Source organism: Oncorhynchus nerka, linkage group LG18, assembly GCF_034236695.1.
Source record: "Oncorhynchus nerka isolate Pitt River linkage group LG18, Oner_Uvic_2.0, whole genome shotgun sequence".
Taxonomy (NCBI): Eukaryota; Metazoa; Chordata; class Actinopteri; order Salmoniformes; family Salmonidae; genus Oncorhynchus; species Oncorhynchus nerka.
In genome coordinates, this window is record NC_088413.1 from 38,127,520 (window position 1) to 38,152,354 (window position 24,835).

Sequence of the window (24,835 nt, forward strand, 5' to 3'; positions counted from 1 at the left end):
CTATTTTAGCAAAAGTGGGCTAAATTTACTTCAAAGAAAAAACAATAATAGCAATTTTCTATCATCCACTCAACTGAAATATTTTTAAAATATAATTGGATTGAAATACAAAAAAATAAAGTGCAAAAATCTATTAATCAAAAACAACACTTTGTTTAAGGAGAAGTAACATGCAGTGAAAACAAATATTAAATTTTAACTTTTAAACTTGAACTGAGTAAAAACTCTAAATATGTGATTGCACAGTAATGTTCACTTGTTTGAGGTTGAGGGTGATACTTGGTGGTGTCCCATCTTTTCCACAAGTTCATCAATGTTCGGGGTAAGGCTCTGAGCTGAAGAAATCCTCAGAATTGAGTGGAGGTGTTCAGCAGTAAGTCGACTTCTGTGTGATGTTTTGTTCAGGTTCATCAAAGAAAACAGTTGTTCACACAGGTATGTGCTGCCAAACATAGACAACGTTTGAGCAGCCTGGATGCGCAGCTGGGGCATTGTGCCGGGAGGAAACGGGCGAACTCCGCAGCACCCACTGCCGCATATTTTGCCCTCAGTGCATCATTGCATTGGAGGTCAATCAACTCCATTTGGAGGTTTGGTGGTGAGCTTTCCACGTCAACAGCAAATGGGTTACCGAGCAGTTCCAACCTGCTTTTTGTGCTTCAAAGTCAGCAAATCGGCGTCGAAAGTCAGCGGCAAGCATACCTATTTTATCAGCCAACTGTGTGCTCGGGAACGCACTGGTAGAGAGCTTCTCTTTCATGGTCTGGCAGCTGGGAAAGTGGCTCAAATTTTCTTTCCGCATCTGCGTCTCCCACAGAGTCAGTTTGGTTTTAAATGCCTTCACTGTACTGTACATATCAGAGATGACACGATCCCGACCCTGCAGCTGCAAGTTTATTGCATTCAGATGACTCGTAATGTCACACAGAAAAGCCATTTCACACAGAAACATTTCGTCTCGGAGTTGTGTTGTGTCTTTCCCTTTGCTGTCCAAGAACAGACAAATCTCCTCACGAAGCTCGAAACATCTTTGAAGCACCTTTCCCTGGCTTAGCCATCGCACCTCTGTGTGATAAGGCAAATCACCATGCTCCGTTTCTAACTCCGTCAGAAATGCCTTGAACTGGCGGTGATTCAAACCTTTGGCTCTGATAAAGTTAACTGTGCGCGTGATGATGCTCATTACATGCTCCATTTTCAAGGCTTTACCGCACAACGCTTCCTGGTGTATGATACAATGATAAGCTGTCAGCTCACCTGTCGCGTTTTCCTCTTGCATCTTTTCCCGTATCTTCGCCACCAGTCCGCTCCTGTGTCCACACATCGCAGGTGCTCCGTCGGTTGTCAAACCCACGAGTTTTTCCCAAGGCAGCTCCATCTCATTTACACATCTTGACACCTCTTCATACAAATCATGCCCCGTAGTTGTGCCATGCATAGGACGTAAAGCCAAAAACTCCTCTGTCACGCTTAGGTTGGAGTCCACTCCGCGGATGAAAATTGACAACTGGGCAATGTCAGAAATGTCGGTGCTCTCATCCACAGCCAAGGAATATGCAATAAAATCTTTTCCCTTTTCACAAGCTGCTCTTTTAGATTGATGGACAACTGGTCTACTCTCTCGGCAATGGTGTTTCTGCTCAGACTCACATTTAAAAAGAGTTGCCTTTTTCTGGGCAAACTTCGTCACAAACTTTAATCATGCAGTTTTTGATGAAATCCCCTCCGTAAATGGCCGGGCTGATTTAGCGATCTCTTCTGCCAAAATAAAACTGGCCTTGACAGCAGCCTGGCCTTGTGATTTGGCTTTTTTGAACAGAGCCTGTCGAGATTTGAGGCCTCGTTTTAATTCCTCTGCCTTTTGTAGCCTTTGTTCCATGTCCATATTCTTGTTTTTGTCCGCGTGTTTCGTTTCATAATGTCGTCTCAGATTATACTCTTTCAGTACCGCCACACTTTCTCCACACAGAAGACACACAGGTTTTCCAGCTACCTTCGTGAACATATACTCCGACTCCCACCTTGTTTGAAACCCCCGGTTCTCAGTATCCACCTTCCGTTTTGCCATTTTTGATGGGTATCTGAAAGTTAATTTTACTGTGATGCTGACGACTGCTGTGCCAATAAATATTGAAATGAAGCAGCCTACTGCTCGGTGCGTCACCTTTGCATTGTGGGAAATGTAGTATTGGTGCGTGTAAAAGATCTGCGGGCTGCCGGCTTGCTGCGGGCCGGTTCTAATAATAAATCAAGATCATCCCAGGGGCCGTAAAAAACCTTCTTGCGGGCCGGATGTGGCCCGCGGGCCTTGACTCTGACATATGTGGTCTAGAAGGATGAGAGCAGAGGAGAGAGAGTTAGCTTTAGCAGTGCGGAGCGCCTCCGTGATACAGAGAAGAGCAGTCTCAGTTGAATGACTAGTCTTGAAGCCTGACTGATTTGGATCAAGAAGGTCATTCTGAGAGAGATAGCGGGAGAGCTGGCCAAGGACGGCACGTTCAAGGGTTTTGGAGAGAAAAGAAAGAAGGGATACTGGTCTGTAGTTGACATCGGAGGGATCGAGTGTAGGTTTTCAGAAGGGGTGCAACTCTCGCTCTCTTGAAGACAGAAGGGACGTAGCCAGCGGTCAGGGATGAGTTGATGAGCGAGGTGAGGTAAGGGAGAAGGTCTCCGGAAATGGTCTGGAGAAGAGAGGGGATAGGGTCAAGCGGGCAGGTTGTTGGGCGGCCGGCCGTCACAAGACGTGAGATTTCATCTGGAGAGAGAGGGGAGAAAGAGGTCAGAGCACAGGGTAGGGCAGTGTGAGCAGAACCAGCGGTGTCGTTTGACTTAGCAAACGAGGATCGGATGTCGTCGACCTTCTTTTCAAAATGGTTGACGAAGTCATCTGCAGAGAGGGAGGAGGGGGGGGAATTCAGGAGGGAGGAGAAGGTGGCAAAGAGCTTCCTAGGGTTAGAGGCAGATGCTTGGAATTTAGAGTGGTAGAAAGTGGCTTTAGCAGCAGCGACAGAAGAGGAAAATGTAGAGAGGAGGGAGTGAAAGGATGCCAGGTCCGCAGGGAGGCGAGTTTTCCTCCATTTCCGCTCGGCTGCCCGGAGCCCTGTTCTCACAACTTAATATAAAAGTTTTTGAATTTGTAGATGTGTGTATTGCTAAATATTACTCCAGTGTTACCCCTCAAAACATAAGCATTTTGCTGCACCTGCGATAATGTGCAAATCTGTGTACGCGACCAATACACATTGATTTGATGATAAACCACAAGTCAGTTACAGCTAGACCGGGGTTAAAATACTTATTTGAAATTATTTCAAATACTTTGTCTGTGCTTGATTGAGCTTGCCTGGTGCAAATTGGTCCCATTGCACATGTGCAAATCCTTCCATCTGGAACTCCAGACAGACAAAAGCAAAGGCTAAAAGTATGTGAAAGATATCAAATAGTATGTGGTAATTTCAATTGAATTAGGCACATTATCATCAAATCATTGTGTTGTGGTTCCCTCGATTTTGCAATATATATATACACATATACAGACTATTTGCATCAGCGTACTGCACATACAGTTTAAGTCAGAAGTTCTCATACACTGAGGGTGGAGTCATTAAAAACTTGTTTTTCAACCACTCTACAAATTTCCTGTTAAACTATAGTCTGTTAGGACATCAACTTTGTGCATGACACAAGTAATTTTTCTCCTAGAGATGAACGTATTTGGTGCAAAAAGTGCAAATCAATCCCAGAACAGCAGCGAAGGACCTTGGGAAGATGCTGGAGGAAACCGGTACAAAAGTATCTATATCCACAGTAAAACGAGTCCTATATCGACATAACCTGAAAGGCCGCTCAGCAAGGAGGAAGCCACTGCTCCAAAACCGCCATAAAAAAATCCAGACTATGGTTTGCGACTGTACATGGGGACAAAGATCGTACTTCTTTGAGAAACGTCCTCTAGTCTGATGAAACAAAAATAGAACTGTTTGACCATAATGACCATCGTTATGGTTTGGAGTAAAAAGGGGGATGCTTGCAAGCTGAAGAACACCATCCCAACCGTGAAGCACAGGGGTGGCAGCATCAGGTTGTGGGGGTGCTTTGTGCGCGAGGGACCGGTGCACTTCAAACGAGATGGCGGGATGAGGACGGACAATTATGTGGATATATTTGAAGCAACATCTCAAGACATCAGTCAGGAAGTTAAAGCTTGGTCGCAAATGGGTCTTCCAAATGGACAATGACCCCAAGCATACTTCCAAAGTTGTGGCAAAATGGCTTAAGGACAACAAAGTCAAGGTATTGGGAGTGGCCCTCACAAAGCCCTGACCTCCATCCTATTGAAAATTTGGTCGGAACTGAAAAAGCATGTGCGAGCTTGGAGGCCTACAAACCTGACTCAATTACACCAGCTCTGTCAGGAGGAATGGGCCAAAATTCACCCAAATTATTATAGGAAGCTCGTGGAATGCTACCTGAAACATTGACCCAAGTTAAACAATTTAAAAGCAATGCTACCAAAACCTAATTGAGTGTGTAAACTTCTGACCCACTGGGAATGTGATGAAATAAATAAAATCTGAAATCTATAATTCTCTACTATTATTCTGACATTTCACATTCTTAAAATAACATGGTGATACTAACTGACCTAAGACAGGGAATTTTTACTAGGATTAAATGTCAGGAATTGTGAAAAAACTTTAAATGTATTTGACTAAGGTGTATGTAAACTTCTGACTTCAACTGTACATCTCCCTCTCTCAACTGTATATTATTCAAATGAACTATCAAAATATTGATTTACTAATACAGTTGCTTACTTTTTTTTGTCCGTTTCTGCATGCCTGTCCTTTGTGTCTATAACTCAACTAAATAAAAATGTTTAAAAATATATATACCCCCAAAAACATTGTTTGTGGTTGAGTACTCACTGGACACCCGCATGCCTCGGAGGAATACCTCGTACATGGTCCGTGCGTCACTGTAGTAGTGAGTCATGTGCTCGTCGTTTTTATTCAGAATGGAACGCCTGACGTAACCATCACCCTGTGAGGAGAGCGAGGCATCGTTAAGAAGTTAGGTTAAGAATGTTTTGAAATGAAAAAAAAAATGAAAAAAAAAATCGTTATGATTTTTTTTATGGTTATGATTAGGTGATTAGTAGAATAGTAACTGCTTGGCTGGAACAAAGGCATGCATCCACACCGGTCCTTGCAGGGGGGGAGATTTATTGCCCATCACTCAGAGCAGTTTTAATCAATCTTGGTCTTAGGGCCCACAGGGTGTGCCAGCTTTTGTTCCAACACAGTATGAACACACCTGATTCAATTAATCAAGGCCTCGATCCATTGAAATTAAAGTGTTACTGCTGGGCAGGAAAAAAATGCTTGCTCACTGTGTATCCCAAGGACCATGGTAAAAAAAAGAACTGAAAGAATCAGTTAGTCTGAACAAAGGCAATAACTGTTTTTACCACACTTAACTTCCTGCACTCAAACCAACCATTAACATGTCACAAGTCTTAGCTAAAATAGAGAGTAACTAATGTTTGTCATGCTCTCTATGTAACCCTTGTGTTAAAATATTGCAAGTGGCATAGCAGCTACACTCAGGAATCACTTAGGTAGCTTGCTGAAATGCCGAACATCCAAAAGGCACTCCCCAGATCCTATTTCAGCCACAATTCAGGCTGACTTGACACACACACTTGGTTATGTGCCATATTTATAATGGCAGTTCAGTCACACGCGCACATGACCTTTCTTATGGATACCTAAAAAGTATCCTATGGAGCAAGAGAATCAGCACAGATTTCAGGTTATTTACTTGGCTGCAGAATGGTTTAGTGCAAAACAATGGGTGCGGAAGGACCCATGTTAGCATTCTCCAAATAGCATGGGTTCACGTTTTATTAGTCATATGTATGGAAAACATGTTATACATCAAACAAAATGCTTACTTGAAGGTTCCTTAGACATGCAACAATAAAAATATAATATGAACAGAAAGTAAATGGCATAAAGTATAATACAGGAAGGCAAATTGTATAGTCCAATGTTTACATGTGTATTGGAGAAGGATGGGGCAAGTATATAAATTGAGCAGTATAATAAGAGCCTGGTAGCAGCAGTTGTGATCTGTGAGTGTAGCATGAATATAAACTGCATGAATGGAGCCTACAAAACATTAAGAACACCTGCTCTAACTATGACAGACTGACCAGGTGAACGCTATGATTCTTTGATGTTACTCATTGAATACACTTCAAATCAGTGATGAAGGGGAAGAGACAGGTTAAAGAAGGATTTTTAAGCCTTGAGACAAGACATTGATTGTGTATGTGTCCAAGATTATGCAACAGTTTTTCTTCTTGTCCCATCCGGTGTATATCGTTTTTCTTTAAAATATATATATACACACACACACACACACACACACACAATGGGGCCTCCCGGGGGGAGCAGTGGTCTAGGGCACTGCGTCGCAGTGCTACCTGTGCCACCAGAGACTGGGTTCTCACCCAGGCTCTGTCGCTGCCGGCCGCAACTGGGAGGTCCATGGGGCGACGCACAATTGGCCTAGCGACGTCCAGGTTAGGGAGGGTTTGGCAGGTAGGGATATCCTTGTCTCATCGCGCACTAGCGACTCCTATGGAGGGCCGGGCGCAGTGCACCCTAACCAGGTGAAAGGTGTTTCTTCCGACACATTGGTGTGGCTGGCTTCCGGGTTGGATGCGCGCTGTGTTAAGCAGTGCGGCTTGGTTGGGTTGGTTTTCGACCTTAGTCTCTCCCGAGCCCGTACGGGAGTTGTAGCGATGAGACAAGATAGTAGCTACAACAATTGGATACCACGAAATTGGGGAGAAAGGGGTCAAATTTTAAAAAAAATAATAAATTGGGCGAACTGCACTTTCACTGGCTGTTGGCGAGGTGGGACACTACCGTCCCACATATCCCTCTTAGAGCTAGGGTCTATTTTCCTGAATTTCCGCCTGACTGACGTGCCCAAAGTAAACTGCCTGTTACTCAGGCCCAGAATATATGCATATAATTGGTAGCATTGGATAGAGAACACTGAAGTTTCTATAAATGTTAAAATGTCTGAGATTAACACAATTGATATGGCAGGTGAAATTCCAAAGAAAAAAAAGTTTTTTTTTTTTTTTTAGCTCCCAGGTTCTTATAATGGGAAGCTATGGGTCCTATGCAATTCCAGCTCCCAGATTACCATTCCTACAGCTTCCACTAGATGTCAAGTCTTTTTTAAACGTGGCACCATCATAGGATGCCACCATTCAATTTGTTAAATTTCTGTCCTGGTCAACTAAGTGCTGTTATTGTGAAGTGGAAATGTCTAGGAGCAACAACAGCTCAGCCGCGGAATTGGATCGCAGAGTGCTGAAGCGTGTAAAAATAGTCAGTCTTCACTCACTACCAAGTTTCAAATTGCCTCGAAGCAACGCCAGCACAAGAACTGTTCGTTAGGAGCTTCATGAAATAGGTTTCAATGGGCGAGCAGCCGCACACAAGCCTAAGATCACCATGTGCAATGCCAAGCATCGGCTGGAGTGGTGTAAAGCGCACCGCCATTGGACTCTGGAGCAGTGAAAACACGTTCTCTGGAGTGATGAATCACCCTTCACCATCTGTCAGTCTGACAGACTAATCTGGGTTTGGCAGATGCCAGGGAGAAAGTTTGGTGGAGGAGGAATAACGGTCTGGGACAATTTTTCATGGTTCAGTAAATTTAACGTTACAGCATACAATGACATTTTAGAGGATTCTGTGCTTCCAACTTTGTGTCAACAGTTTGGAGAAGACCCTTTCCTGTTTCAGCATGACAATGCCTCCGAGCACAACTGCTCTTAAACGCTAGTAAAACCAAATGCATGCTTTTCAACCGATCGCTGCCTGCACCCGCTTGCCCGACTAGCATCACCACACTGGATGGTTCCGACCTTGAATATGTGGACACCTATAAGTACCTAGGTGTCTGGCTAGACTGCAAACTCTCCTTCCAGACCCATATCAAACATCTCCTATCCTTTCTATTCCGCAACAAAGCCTCCTTCACTCACGCTGCCAAGCTTACCCTAGTAAAACTGACTATCCTACCGATCCTCGACTTCGGCGATGTCATCTACAAAATGGCTTCCAACACTCTTCTCAGCAAACTGGATGCAGTTTATCACAGTGCCATCCGTTTTGTCACTAAAGCACCTTATACTACCCACCACTGCGACTTGTATGCTCTAGTCGGCTGGCCCTCGCTACATATTCGTCGCCAGACCCACTGGCTCCAGGTCATCTACAAGTCCATGCTAGGTAAAGCTCCGCCTTATCTCAGCTCACTGGTCACGATGGCAACACCCATCTGTAGCACGCGCATCTCATTGAGCATCCCCAAAGCCAACACCTCATTCGGCCGCCTTTCGTTCCAGTACTCTGCTGCCTGTGACTGGAACGATTTGCAAAAAACGCTGAAGTTGGAGACTTATCTCCCTCACCAACTTCAAACATCAGCTATCTGAGCAGCTAACCGATCGCTGCAGCTGTACATAATCTATTGGTAAATAGCCCACCCATTTTCACCTACCTCATCCCCACAGTTTTTATTTATTTACTTTTCTGCTCTTTTGCACACCAATATCTCTACCTGTACATGATCATCTGATCATTTATCACTCCAGTGTTAATCTGCAATATTGTAATTATTCGCCTACCTCATGCCTTTTGCACACATTGTATATAGACTCCCCTTTTTTTTCTGTGTTATTGACTTGTTAATTGTTTACTCCATGTGTAACTGTTGTCTGTTCACTCTGCTATGCTTTATCTTGGCCAGGTCGCAGTTGCAAATGAGAACCTGTTCTCAACTAGCCTACCTGGTTAAATAAAGGTGAAATAAATAAAATAAAATAAAAAAAGCGAGGTCCATCCAAAATTGGTTTGTCAAGATCGGTGTGGAAGAACTCAAAATGGCCTGCACAGAGCCTTGACCTCAACCCAATCAAACACTTTTGGGATGAATTGGAATACCGACTGCATGCCAGGCCTATTTGCCCAACATCAGTGCCCGACCTCACCAATGCTTGTGGCTGAATGGAAACAAGTCCCTGCAGCAATGTTCCAAGATCTAGTGGAAAGCCTTCCCAGAAGAACAGAGACGAAGGGGGAACCAACTCCATATTAATACCTATGATTTTGGAATGAGATGTTCAACAAGGTGGTGTCCACAATACTTTTGGTTATGTAGCGCAATTCAAATCAGTCCTGCAGCATTAGGTAGCCTAGTGGTTAGAGCATTAGGCCAGTAACCGAAAGGTTGCGCGATAAAATCCCCAAGCTGACAAGGTAAAAATCTGTCGTTCTTCCCATGAACAAGGCCGTTAACCCAGTTCCTAGGACGTAATTGTAAATAAGAATTTGTTCTTAAACTTGCCAAGTTAAACAATTATTTGTTTTGCATAATGAGGGTGGGAGAACTGTACAGTGTACATCAAAAACTTGAATGCAAACTCCTCTTTATCGATACCAACTCCTCATTCCCGATCATTTCCCTCCAGGGACCAAAAATTGGCCCAGGTACGCAAACACCAGCTTCCCCCTTCGGGTCTGTCATGCCAAATAATGTCCCCTGGCCAAATTAGTGTCCACCTCTACGTCACAATGGGATTCGATGAGTTCAAATTTCTGTTCCTAGGGCTGTTGCAAGAAATTGCAACATTCTGACTGGATTACGTAATGAACCAAAGCGTCCGTTGCTATGCTGGTTGCTTGGTTACCTCATAGCGGTCGCGAAGGAAGTTCTACTTCACCTCAGAAGCGCTCGATCAGTCCGCGCAAAATTATTACGAGCTGTTTTAAAAATAGACTTTATATTGACATTGCTAGTTATTTATCTCAGCTAAATAACTAAACATCTGTCTGGCTATGTTGGCTTGCTAGCTGTTAATGTAGCCGCTTTCTGTTCGTATTATAGTAGCTTGCACTTTATATGGCATCCCTCGTGGAGATTCTTTCATCTTTCCAACTGGGCGAAGTCACGTAAACACACTCACTTTTGTACATCGCCTTGGTCCGTACAATGAACCTTATTTTATCGCCCCAAAAGCGTAATACTTCCAGATCAACTGTAATGTCAATAGCATTGTAAAGCACAATTTCTCCCCTTTCCAACAGAATCAATTTCATGGCCCCCACGCTGCCCGTTTCTGCAGGACTCAAGGCAATGAGCCCAGTCGGGTCTTTATAAAATTGCCGGGTGGTGAAGAGAAACTAATGCGTGATAGTGAGGAGAGAAATCGCTTTTTTCCCCACTCGATCTGTCCAACTTCACCTTATCGCCTCTAAAATGTAAATAAAAACACAATAAAGACTTTATATAATGTGTCATTACATACCTATTTGAAGGTTTGTCGAATTGGAGTCGGGTTTAGGGCGGTGCTAAAGTGATCTTAGAAGTAAACCGCGGCTTTGAGAATGATCGCATGCTAGGATGCAAAAAATGACTATCCACCTTACCCCAGTCACTGTCCATTTCTTGTTTTTAAAGGATGAGAGAAGTGCTACACCTGGTGGAGAGATTGTAAGACAGAAATATTTGCTTTATGTGTGCTGTACGTTACGGCATGACACGTCACGATGTAATGGAGGGTCAGTTCTCAACTTTTCTCCAATACTATAGAGCCATTACCATGTCGATAAACACTTGAATAGAAACCTAGTTCACACCCCCAATTTTGAAGTCAACACAGTCCCATTAGTTTTCTTTGTAGCCTCATTTGAATGTTGCGGTTTCGCACATTTGTACGCAACTTTACTTAGAAATTAGTATTTCAACAACTCTTCTTCAAACTTGTTAGGCAATCACATGTACCTATGGGGGAAGGATGGCCAGCCACACAGGAGGGTGATTTTCACTAAGGAGAAGGAGGCTGTATTGACAGATGCATGCTGGACATTTAATATGAAATATATTTGTTATCAATCAAGATGAGACTGAACATCAAGAAGGCACAGGATAAGCAGAGCGAAAGACTTGGTTTGGAAGGACGAAAGGAAGGCGAGACCTGGGAAACCTCGCTACTCCTTAGCTCCAAGCTGGGGTCATCATTCATTAAAGTAAATATTTAAAATTCTCAGATCATAACTATTTGAATTTGCACACAAAATAACCTGAAGCTAGTTTTGGTTTTCCTAACACTGACATTTCTCTTCATAACGGTTACCTCGGTGGAAGCCAAAAACCTTCTCCAGTAGGGCGGTCGACCACAAAGCCCTGACGCCCTACATGTCGGTGAAGCCCATGAGACAAAGTATGTTAAGCTTTGGTTGACATTTGAGAAAGCAAGAAATGGTAGTTATGCTGAGCGCATAAAAATGTACCTCTTAAATCTCTCCAAATGTTCCAAGTGACTTTAGGACAGTCAACTGTCCGAGCCATCCAGGAGGTGTCCCATCCACCAGACCCCGTGAGTTCGGATCAGTCTGATTCTCTGTGCTCCAAGTCAGAAGGGGACCAGCTTGAGGTAGGCTATACTTTCAAAATCTGTTGAAGTACATATCTCCCCTTCATAACACTGCACTAATCCGTCAAATGTTCTTCCAGGTGGCTTGCGTCAGACTGGAGGAACAGGGGTGGTTAAGTCCAGACTAGAAGACACTAGTGAGGTTCGCATCACTAGTGTCCAACAGGGACAGGTAAGGCCAGCTGCTCTGTGTGTGTGTGTGTGTGGGGTGTGGGGGGGGGGACAATTTTACAATTGAAAATGCTCAAGCTCTTTTGTGCAGCATCCAGAATTAGGAGGCCTCCTCACAGTGAGTGGCATCACCATGCTGTCAGCAGTACCAACACTGGCTCAGGGGTTTGTCCAGATGGTTAGCCTTGAGATTGACTACTGGGTCACAGTAAGTAACCTTCACTGCCAGGTAGGTATGTGGTGGTGTATGACTACAGTGGTTACAACGCCACCCCAGAGTTTCTCAAGACTCACCTCTCCCTTATATTTTCCAGGGACCTCTGACTGGAGTGGCTGACAGTCCAGTAGAAGAAAGGGGGCACATATTGTGGGCTGTTTGCTATTGCAAACACTTACTCTCTGCAGAGATACCATCAGAACACTCGTTTTCAGGCTGGGCACATGGCACCATTTCCCAGTCCCGATTCCATTCCCCGTCCAGGAGATGCGGTAAGCATTTTCATGCGTGTTGTCACATCTTGTCAATGCGAGTGAATTCGTCTGTTCATCGTCAGTCATCGGTTTTGTCTGATATTTCCCCCACACTTGTTTTCACTGCTTGGTCAGCTCTCCACCTCAAGACTGTAGGTATTTTACTACATTGCATCTTGTATGTTATTGTAAATAACCTGTTGTATTGTATAAAGATGTGTTTTATTGGCTGTGAAGTTGGTAAGTATATAGCATATGTATTTGTCTTGTATTCTAAGTAACGTTTACAAGCATGTAAATATTTGTATATTTTTCCATTTGTTTGCTGATAAACATTTGAAACTTGCTCAAATTGGCTGTAAATGCATACATTTGCATATTAAGATGTATTCATTGCAAGTAAAATTCTCAATTGCCCACTTGCTTACTGGTCCTTAACCCCTTCTCCCTAACCATTCATCTTTTGTGTCCAATTCCAAATTAACATTAGGCCAGAGTTGGTATGGAATTGGACATTGGTTTCTAGTTAGTGTTTGCACATCTGGAGGTTCTAGATTTGTGGATGTATTATGGCATAAGTCTCCATTACACAGCAGGGTTGAGTCATCACCATATTGCTACACCTATCCAAGCCCCATCAGGTCAATCACTACAAAGAGTAGGGGGTTAAAGGCCTCAATTATAAACAATCATTCTCTCGGCCTGTACCTTGACGTGGTGAGAGGGCTTCCAACTAAACCAGGCCCATGTTATTGAACCCATGACTGAGATTGGCTGCCTGTCGAGGGCAAGTGACCGGAAGAACTAGCTGCAGCACCTGATCAAGCAATCTCGATTCTGCCCCTTCCCTCATCCTTTAACTCTCCTCTCCCTGCAGATGAAATTCTACATCTGGTGACTTCTGATTGCCCAACAATCTTCCCATCCCATCATCTAAAGCTACTGTTAATGTCATGTTATCTGCTAATGAAGTTTGATAGCCGTATCATACAGGGCACATAATGTGAAATACACTGATGAACTAAAAACCACTAGCACTGCAAACACTCAGAACAAAGAGAGCAGGAGTGCTTCCCTTCCAAGACTGCATGTTGAAAACAAGTGACAGGCAGAACCTCCCAACCACGCAGCACCCACCCCTTTATTCCACACATCAGAATGAAGTATTTCAGTCTGATTGCCATGTGTGTACAAAAAAAAAAAAAAAAAAAAAATCTAAAAATAAGACAACTGTACCAACAACAACAAAAAGAAAACGCTCAAAGTTTGTATTAAAATCAGGTTGCCAGGTTGGTTTTCAAAGCTGTTTCAGAAGGTGTTCATTATTGTAAGGTATCCTTTGATGGTATTTATTTGTTCCACATTATTCCTTGTTGTATCCTAGTACACATACATAACATATTCAACAAGAGTGTACCAATGAGCTATGAGAGAAAAAAAAAAAAAATCAAGACTACTGAAATTATATTATTTCAGTGTAAACAAGGGAAGGGCATGTTAAAATAAAATAATGACAGCCAGAGTGTATGAATCAAACAGATTTGAATATGAATGGAGTGGAAATTAGCTGCAAGGTAAGTAACTAACGTGTCAAGCAGATTACACGTTTTGCCATTTCTGAAATGTGGCGACGTTTAAGACATGGATTTCATGTAGTAATGTTAAGGTACCAAAAAGTAGTAAAAAAAACAAAACTAATTTTATTAGCTAAATAAAATATATATTTTTGGGTTTAAACAGCAGAATTGTGGAAATCAGCCTTGTTTGCATAGCGATGATGAAAAGAATGTCATTTGGGCTTTGATGAGATCCAAAATCATTAGGTCGTCACACCGTTGATATAGCAAAGGACGATACTAGTTTGTTGAATCCCATTGTGACAGAGGGGGAACACCATTTGGCATGGCAGGCCCCTACTATTAACCAAACTGGGATCATTCTATGCAAAAATATTGACACATGTCCACGGGCTAAAGATGGACCAGTCCATCTGGCATTTGTCTTAATTGCCCTATGGCCAGTCCATTCTTGCAGCCGTGAACCACAGAGCAAAAATACACTGCCATGCCATGTGCTCTGAGAAGTTGGTCACAGCTGCACTAGACAACACAGTAAGCCTGCTTTTCATTGCAGAAAGTTTTTTCCTAGCCCATTCCCCATTTGAGGATCTGAAATGACTGAATAAAGCTAGCCTACCTGGGGTAGCTGAGGTTAGAGAAACTGGTCACCTTCCACCTCACAGTGAATGAGTGTGAAGGGGCAAGACCTGCTTTTCAGATCTAAAAGGATCGCTTTCACCAGTCAAGTTGTAGCTGGGTGAAGTGAGAAGGGGTGGCTAATGCTCTGGAATGGAACATAGCCTAGACTGTTGCCATGGTGATGAAGGGGCCCATACTGACAAGCCCAGTCACATCCTTGTGGTCTCTCTGGGTGAAGTTTCCTCAAGGCACAGATCTAGGATCAACTTCCTTCACCCAATCCTAACCTTAAACATTTGTATGGAAAATGCTAAACTGACCCAAGGTCAGCATCTAGAATAGGGTAACTGTAAATCATTAGGGTTTGTGTAGTGTGTTCAAAGCCACTGCTACTTGTCAAACAAGCAGAAAATACTTGATATTTTCCAACTTTTTTGAAAAACAGGCCATTTCAAAACTTCACTTAGAAACAGGCAGTAGATGCTAGAAGAGAAGACTGTGTCCACCCCTGTATTTTCCATTAGTCGTGAATCATGATGAGTATCTGTCTGCATAATGACTTTGTACTGTACGTCGAATAGAGGACTGGCTGAAAGGACAAAGACACTAGTTACACCGCGCACACACACACAACGCAGTTCTATTACACATTTTCATTGTCTTCAGCACACAAAGAAAAATAAGAGATGACTGGAGGAATGCAGTGCTGGCACAGCGAAGAACTTCGTGTTTACGTAGGCCGGAACAGCTTTCTCAAGTCCTCCCACTGCCAGCACCGGGGTGTGTGCGCTCACACACTAATCTCACTTCTTAAACAAGATAAATACAGGGACTTACTTGGTATCCAATCAAATCATGGGAGTCCATTAAAATGCTTCAATCTGTACTGGTGCTCATGCACAGACATTCAGTGACACTCTCAAAAATGTAAATAGTCAGACAACATGCTCAGACAAGCACAATTGTTGTCTAGCCTCCTACTCCGTTACGGAGATGGAATATTTTGAAAGTAGAAATGGAAAAATCTGGGCCAACGCTTCAAAGTGTTGTTAATAAAATTAACCTATATATTAACCTGTGCAGACAAACAGGACTGAAAACACATGGGACACATTGTCCAAAGTACCCATGTTAACTGTCAACAGTTGAACTTCTTTAAACCAAGTTAACATTAGAACACTCCAGAAAAGCACACAAGAATAACTTACTGTGGACAAGTACAATGCCATACAGTAATGACTGTATGCATCTATAGACAGTTCTCTTGTAACGTGTAGCCTTTTTTTGTTGACAAAGCCATAGCTGTCATTTCCTCATCACTTCCTCCTATGCGGTTAGACAAGTTGTCTTAGAAACTAAGGAAACCTATGCTCTTTGGACTTGTGCTGGAACATTAAAATGTGCAATCTGGGATTTGAACATAAAACTAAAGTAACGAAAGCATTCCCTTACCGTCATGGCCACTGACTGCATGTTGAGGTCGCAGGGCGGCTTGAGGGCCTTGGGCCGTGTGGCGTACCAGTAGGTGGTGAGGGCGGCAATGGCGCCCACGCCCATCAGGATGTTGGCGGGCAGGCTGTGCATGTACTGGCACACATCCTCCAGCTCTGGGATCTGCAGCTGTCTCAGGAGGTCCTGGGCTTGCATCTGCATCACGTCTGTTGTCTAGAGAGAATTGTTTTTAAATGACAGTGTAACACTTACATATCTGTAGTCTTTGGGCATGAGGGAGAAAGAAAAAGTTATATTTCCATCCCCTAGCTACCCCATCAATATATAAAAGAGATTAAAGAACTGCATAGGGGAAAGCAATAATCACCACAGGATGACTAGTGCCCGGTTCCTTTCTCCCACCCTGCACACTGAGGACATTTTGGGTGACATGTTTGACTGCAAGGAGCTTTGGTTGAGGGTAGAGCTACACTATTGCCAACATGGGTACAAACTATCTTAACCCCTTGGTTCTGCAAACATTAAAGTAGCAGGTACTAGTGAAAGTGGTTGGTCCTATTATTCTCAAATAGCTTCCTTTGTTGTCCACTCACCTACAATAACTAGACGTCTGAAAGCGACAGTAATAGTAGGCTTCCTTAATCTCATGCAATCTTAGACCAGTGCAGCTGACGGAAATAACACTAGAGGAAACCACTTCAGAACATTGAGAGAGAGCCACACATTTCATGTGAAATGTAAACAAGATGTGAGAGAAAGGGTTTAGTGCAACACCTCAAACCAAGGGAGGAAAATATAGCTCCTCGTATTATATTCTATTATTTTCCCATCGCCATACACTTGACTTGCAAACATAACGAATGCCTTGAGGCAATCTGACACTCAAAACAATCCTGAACACAGGTTTCCATGACAATATCAGCACACCGATACATGCCACATCTCGTTTTAGTGGGGAAGTAAGACATGGTGACATTTCCTGTTTTGAAAGTGAGCCCACTGGAATCCCCTCTTCCCTGCACACAAGGCCAGGGCCCTGTATAAACACTTCCTTGAAGTCAGCATTGTTCTCATAATACAGCACGGTTTAATTGATCCAAGCAAAGAGGGTGGGATTGATAGTCCAGGGCGTGATGCAAAAACTGTAAGGGGGTGTGGATACTTTCTACAGCATGGATCACCAACAAGAACCAGCCGCGGGTCGATTGTTTGAGCGGCTCGTCGGGGACTGGAGCATAAAAACAAATATTTTGTCAATTGCAAATTGACCACGAAGCCCAAACAGTTATTTTACTAAAACTTTTCAAACCTTGCTTACATTTGTATGCGATCTCGCTATTGAAGGTGGGAATACTTGGGAGCAGATTACAAAATAAAAATAGATTCTGGTTTTGTTAAGTCTTATGAGCAAAAAATGAAATTGCAAAAATTTTTTTTTTTTATAACAGTATTACCTTCAGGAAGTATTTTATAGTACAAGGTTCTGAGGCTCTAGTCACTCAGTCACTACATGGAGACCAGTGTGACCGTCACAGGTTACCTCAACATGTTCTCTCAATGTCAACATCTCTTCTGTCAATACAATAGTCAGCCAAACTGAATGTTGCATTACTTGTTTATACATCACCTTTTAGCATTAAAACCGTCAAGGGTCTTTAAAACTAAAGACTACACTTCTCTCATTTTAGTTAAATTGTGACAGAATATTTTTTGATGAGCCTGTTGCTCTTAAAAAGCACTTTATAGGACAGAGGTGAGTTACCATTGGTAACTGCACTAGTCTGAGTCTTCATCCTGTCCTCCCATAGCCTCCATAACAAATGGCACAATTACAGAAATCAGAGAGCGATAGAGAAACAGGTCGCCCTATGCTCTTTGTCCCCAGACTGCCTGCCACTATTGATGACTGAAAAGGGTTATTTCAACAGGGAGATGGCTCAATTTTGACTTCCAACAGTGGCAGTCACATTTAGCCTAAGAAATTTTTCTAAATATAAAAGATTTGCTTCGTTCACATTTCTGATTCAAAATTAGTGGGAGGAATAATTTCTAATCAAACTTTCATCTAATACTTCACCTGGTTATTAATCATGAGTCAAAAAGCAATTCATCACTTGAAATAGACCTTAATCTTTATTTCAAGTCAATTTAAGTCAAATGACAGATGCTGTCCTGAGGTTAAACAGAGGGATCATCAAATTATTAAAACACTTCAGTACATATATTTCCACCCTTGGTACAAAAACCTGTTCAGCCCCTCTTGGCCCTTAGGCTGCTGCCCATAGGCCTTACATTTGACTTCACACACTTTTTTATTATCCCTCAAGCAATATGTCCCAAGAGGCTTTGTTCTAACTTGATCCCTGCTGTCGATATCAGACCAGTAAAACGTCACACTTGGAAGATAACTTTACGATCAGCAAATAGCTTACACAATTAATAACCAAATGTGCGATGATGCATAAGGTTTAACAGATAATTTGATAATGATAAAGGATGAAAGTGTGGCCCATATAGAAAGACCAAAATCAGTGTGTGTAAAGCCTGTTCCATTGACCAAAATGATGTTCCAACTAATCATTTTACGTTAGGTTTGTCGCATCACACGACTTAAACTTGCCAAATGAGATGACTACACTTGATCAATTCCAAGCATGAATACAATTACTAAAACTCCAGTTCATTGAAGCTGTAATACTAGGAACTAGGTGGCTAATGCAGACGTGACAAAAACCCTGAGATATTCACATTATGCGACAATCATTGAAAAATAGCCACAAAAAAGACAAAAGTAACTGCTTTGTATCAGTATAGCATACAGTAGAGGTACCTTTACCTTGTGTCCCTGAAGTAGTAGCAGTAGTAGCAGTTGCTCCCAGAGGGGACTGAGCTACAGTAGACCTCTTAGTTCTCACAACTATGAATAGTAGGGCGACGCCCCCTTTCAAACAGGGGGGGGTTGCCTAAGCAACCAAAGTCTCAAATCAGAGACTGTTTACTTATAGCTAAACTGACAGCTTGGGGTTAGCTAGCCTAACTTGCTGATATATATCTGTCAAGTGACAGTGTGCCCCATTTGTGGTAAGCCATTGCTGATGTTTGCTACAACACAGAGCTAAAACAAGGAGCAGCAACGTTTCATCACGTTGTAAAGAGTCCATGTTACCGTGGAAATGGACTCAACCACACGTCTGGTCTTTAATGCCTGGCCATCTTCAGTCAGTCACTACATTACTAGAGTCATCACTACAGACCCTGGTTTGTTCCCAGGCTGTGTCACAACCGGCCCTGATCGGGAGTCCCATAGGGCGCTGCACAATTGGCCCAGCATCATCCGGGTTTGGCCGGGGAGGGGAAAAAAATAAATAAAAAAATAATAGGCCATGAGTGTAAATAAGAATTTGTTCTTAACTGGACTTCCGAAGTTAAAAAATATTAAATATATATTTCTTTATGTATTATAACGCGTATTATATTTATTTTCATGATGTCTTCATCCATTATCGTCGGTTACACGATTACAGAATTACTGTGGCAGCCCTAACCATGAAAGCCCCATCATAGTGATGAGGATTTAGTCCAGGATGTTAATGGCAGATCCATCACATCTGAAACATGTTAATTACAAAGAATCTAATCTCACGTAAACTGGCTCTGAGGTAGACCATTCCCGCACTGGTAGCTTGGCACACACACACTGCCAGTGACAGGGAAATGAGAGATTGTAACAAGGAAGAGGTAAATGTTGCTGTATTTACAGAACAACCTCCAGATATGGAACACCTTTTAGGTCAAACAAAATGGTGGAATTCTTAAGACTAGGGCAAACAAGGAACAGTTTGTAACTAACCACAGCCGAATGCTCGATATACTTAAAACCATTGACATCTCCCTCTCAGCCCCCCTCTGTTATCATTGTTTCCATACCAACCTGCCCACACTCCGAAGTGTGTGGTATGTGCATACAAGCGTCTGTATATGCATGTATATACCCCACACACACAAGGTGCATGTGTGCGCTCATCTAATTCAGCTGGCCGGGGAGAGCAGGGAAAAGGGACACGGCACAGGCGTCACATGGCTTGGCTGGGACTCGTTTCCAGGCTAAAGGTAACCCTCTACTGCTGCCCCCCCTCCAGCCAGCCCCTCCATAATAGGCCTGGGAAGATGACAGGCCAATGGCAGCGCTCGGCCACCAGTCACCCCACTCAGCCAGAAAACGGAAGAGTGTGGGGGCCACAATCCAGCTGGATTTTGGCCCCCCTCCCAGGCCCAGCTAAAAAGAAAGTGGTTCAGTCATTTCAGGGCAAGTCAAGTGCATGAGTCAGACTAGCTAGGTTTATACAGAAACATTCTTGGAGATCCCCTGGATATGTGATGTTAAAGATAAGTTATACTCTATTAGCTACTTTTACTTAGTGCCTAACTTGCTTAAAAAAGAAGAGAGGTTAACCTGAGCCATGTTCAAAATAGTAAAAAACAGCCTGGAATTCCAGTTGTTAAATGGTAGGCTACTTTGAAAATGTGCAGGGCATAAACAAGTACTAAAGTTTTGAATATGCTGCAGCAAACAAAGTACGCACATACAGGACAACTGTAGGGGATAAAACAGACAGTTTCCATGAGAAGGGAACTGAACAATATTTTAAGTGTTAGTCCCATATTTCATGAGCTGTAATAAAACAAAATGTTCTATGCGCAAGAAAAGCTTTACTGCTCTCAAATGATGTGCACAAATTTGTTTACATCAGAAACTCTAGAAAGCACATATCACGGGGCAATGATACCAGATCACATCATCAATGAGATCAGGACTAGAGATGATCGAACGATATAAATGCCATGTATACATTTTTTTTTTTTTTAACTGCGAGAACGCAGTGAGACATCCCATATCTGAAAAAGAGATTAGACTTGAAACAGTAACACTTCCTATGAAGCTACTAGAAGTGCCTATATATCATGCATTGTGGTGCATTATGCAGTATAAGTCAAATGCATTATAAACATGGAAAAGTAGAGTATGTCTTACTAAAAAAAGGAATGAAAATATTGAACATAATCAGTTTACACCTTGTGTTTCCATCTCACACCCAGTCAAACTCAGAACTAAAGACACAAAACACATTGAATGGAAAGTCTCCATTGAGTATGCTTATGTTCAGGAATGAGCATATTCTGAACCAAGTCAACTCCCCTACCCCTGAGACAGACCAACAGGTAAACTGACAGGCACCACACCTGGGTTCAAATATATTAACACTTTTGAGAATTTGATTGAGTCTGCCTGGAGTGCCAGATGGGCAGGATTTGCAGTTTTGGGGCTTTTCTATTAGTTTATCATCAAGCCGGGCAGGCTCAAACAGGTACAGATTTAAATTATTTTTCAAGTACTTGAAACCCAGGTCTAAAAAGGCACGCATACACACCAACACACCTCTCCAGTCTAGGCTTGCTTCAGATACAATGCCTAGCCCATTCCCACTCCTAGGCCTGGTCCAGAAACACAAAATCCCTAGTCTTCTAAAGAATTCTGTTAACTTTAGCTTTAAGCTGCTAAAGATGTGCGAAAGCAGCGTTCTAGCCCAGTTTGTTGTTTACAGTTAGGGCTTACACTGTCACAAAACCAGCTAATCCACTTCTAGATACAGTGTATTCAGTGAAGTGGGACATTCTGAACCTTACAATTGCAGATATAAAATCTTTTTCAAATAGATCTCACTTTAGTGAAATCGATGCAATTCTGTAACATTGCACCCTCCTGAAAAGCCCCTCCTAAATTCACCTTGAATTCTCAGGACCAAAGCCACCAGGCTTCCAGTCTCAGTGATGTGAAAAAGGCCATCAATTGGAAGAAAACGTCAGCAGCACCATCCCTGTAGCATATTGATTCACTCCTGAATTAGCACAGTATGGATACCCTAGCGCAACAACCTTTGGCATACAGAAATACCCCTCAACTCACTATTTTTATTTTTACTATTGCTCTTTAATTACTTGTTACTTTCTTATTCAGATTTTTTTTAAATTTTAACTGCACCGTTGCTTAAGGTCTCATAAGTGAGCATTTTACTGTAAGGTCTACCAACACCTGTTTGTATTAGGCGCATGTGACTAATAACATTTTGTTTGAGACTGCCATGCACTATTCAATTATTGAATAGGCTGTGTTCACGCGAGTGTTATGATTTGTTAAGCGCGGATGCCTCATTGATAATTCAACATTAGCTACAAATAGCCCTGGAAGATGTAGTAAAGGGGCAGTGGGATTGTAATTCTATTCATAAAGTTGTTAACATATGACACATACGTTGGGGAAGCCTAACAGAATAACCTCCCTGCTCCCTTGCAGGGAAATAAATCTAGACTAGCGTGACTGAGGTGGCTAGCTGTGGACTGAGTGTAGGGTGCGGGGGAGGTGGAAGTCACTGCCAAAAGGATCAATCTGCGATAATTAGCACCACACGGACGCAGTGTCACCTCTCACCCTCAATTCCCACTCAGCTTTGTACACAAAGGTGACATTGGTGGGAGGGCTGCTTTCAGGACACCAGGTGACCCCTGAGGAAATCAACCACGCTCAGAAACATGTCCTCACTGTACAGGGTCATATAGAGTTGGGACATTGGGGAGGGACAGGGTGAAGTGGAGCCAAGGTTGTCCGCACTGCAGGTATGGCTTGGTGACTGCAGCCTCCCTCTCAACAGGACCTAACAGTTAGTACCCTTAGCCCAGTCCCAGATCTGTTTGTGCTGTCTTTCCAACTCTTATGTTCATGCAATAAATGTAGCCATGTAGCGCAAACATATGGGAACAGGCTTTCCTAACCTACCCATACTCTGTCAAGATTCCATGAGGCTCGGACTATCACTCTGCACTGCAGAGTCAACCACTTAGTACGGATGGTGCCACAGACTGCTGATAACCGCCACAGTTTTGAATTTTGGGATATGAGCACCCAAAACCAAAGAAAGTACAATCCTTTTATTTGCCAAGATCCATCATTCCCATTTACAAACAAAACCAGGGTCAGCACATTTAGATTGCACCTAAGAACCTGAGTCTGGGCTATGAATCCTAAAAATATGGCAGAGGAAAATTTCAAAGTAATACGTCAGACCCAATTTTCACCTAGTTTAATTTTAAACTGCATGTGCGTTTGTCAAAAAGCCATTTATAACCATGATCATTAAGAGAATACTAGCTTTCGCTACGCATCGCTCTACATCTAGCTTCATAAACAAAGGGTCAAACCTGCTGTCTTTTCATTCAAATAAAATGTAGGGGTGCAAAGGTTTACTAAATACATGTCAGTTCATGTCACGGTTCGGTTGATACCCCAGTTCAAAAATACATAGTGTTACAGGATACAATTTGGCATCCAGTGGTGAACCAAATATTTTATTTATAAAGCCATTTTTTACATCAACGGTTCACAGCACTCTGGCTACGCATAACCAAAAATAACTTCTGGACATCAGAACAGCGATTGCTCAATTTGAACTGGAAGAGGCACTATAGAGGGTAGTGCACTACAGAGGGTAGTGCGTATGGCCCAGTACATCACTGGGGCCAAGCTTCCTGCCATCCAGGATATGTATAATAGGCTTTGTCAAAGGAAAGCCCCCCCAAAAAATGGTCAGAGACACCAGTCACCCAAGTCATAGACTTTCTCTGCTACAGCACAGCCAAGCCAAGTCTAGAACCAAAAGGCCCCTTTAACAGCTTCTACCACTAAGCCATAAGACTGCTGAACAAATAATAAAAATGGCCACCGGACTATTTACATTGACCCCCCCTCCATTTCTTTTGCACACTGCCGTTTATCATCTATGCAGTCACTTCACCCTTAACTACATGTACAAATTACCTCGACTAACCTCTACCCCCACACTGACTCAGTACATAGCCTAGTTATTGTTTCTCTAGTTTATTTGGTAGATATTTTCTTAACTATTATTGAACTGCACTGTTGGTTAAGGGCTTGTAAGTAAGCATTTCACGTTAAGGTCTAAACCTTACCGTATACATTATTCGGCACGTGACAACTTAACTTTGATTTTCTGATGCCAATGTGGCTATACATTTTGTATTTATAGGGACTATAGAATTGTTTTCTTCCCGCAAACATTTTAATCACCACGCCATTATACTGAAATGTTACAAACTCAAAACAATTTAACCATTGATGGAAAGTATTAAATACCCTTGATCTCAGCTTTAGCTCATTTAGCTGTTTAAAGAGATTTTAGCACTAACTTCCCGCTCAACGGAGTGGGGCTCTCAGTAATAGTAACGCCTGCCAAAGACAGGCAAAACAGGCGGATCGCAGTGGTGAGGCAGTGCGCCCGTGGCCCGGTTCCACAGAGTGCGGTGAGAGAGAGCTCCGTAATCTGTAGTAGAAAATGCTAGATTCTCATGTGAGATACTCTGAACATTTGAGACGACAGCGAGAGAGGACCAAGAGTTCTACCCCACACCACAAGCCTCCATTTCCAGGTTTCCTTGAATGGCTTGGTATGAATGCTGTCATTGTACTTCAAAGCTGACAGGACAAGCATCCTCCAATGCGCCACATGATGATCACAAGTTTGTAGAGTGGAGAAATTAGTCTGTGTGAGTCGCAGCAACCCGTGTTACAGTATTGCGTTGTGACTTAGAACGTATGGCAAACAAGGTAACGAACCATACAACTCCACGCACAAGGACTACTTAATTTACACAGACATTGTTACAAAAATACATTTACTGGAAGAACTGTGCAGATGCAGTTTGGTCAAATCCGTGACCATGTTTTCCATAAACTCTTAAATATCTGCTCCAAATTAAGAATAAAAAAAAATGTCTGCAAAAAAAAATGGTGTCAGCTATTACAACAGAGTTCATTTTTAAAAATGTAAATACAAATAAAATGGCTTTTGTTAATTGAACCACAGTAAGGGAAGTGGGACCCTGATCTATACTACACAGAATTTCATTATGATGGCTATGAATGCCATTCTCTTAATTTCACCTT

The 24,835-nt window shown here is 42.6% G+C and overlaps 1 protein-coding gene across 2 annotated transcripts in view; it reads right to left on the reverse strand.

Annotated features, from left to right (window-relative positions):
* LOC115145809 (long-chain-fatty-acid--CoA ligase 1-like) overlaps positions 1-24,835 on the reverse strand; it is a 56,401-nt gene that overhangs the window by 20,468 nt on the left and 11,098 nt on the right. The window contains exons 1-3 of one of the 2 annotated variants that reach the window (XM_029687354.2): positions 18,656-18,754; positions 15,820-16,032; positions 4,929-5,043 (exon numbers count right to left, since the gene is read on the reverse strand). In XM_029687354.2, the coding sequence (XP_029543214.1) occupies positions 4,929-5,043; positions 15,820-16,020 (316 nt within the window). In that variant the 5' untranslated portion in view covers positions 16,021-16,032; positions 18,656-18,754. Of the gene's footprint in view, positions 1-4,928; positions 5,044-15,819; positions 16,033-18,655; positions 18,755-24,835 lie in introns of those variants that run through there. The other variant, XM_029687353.2, reaches the window with a different exon arrangement.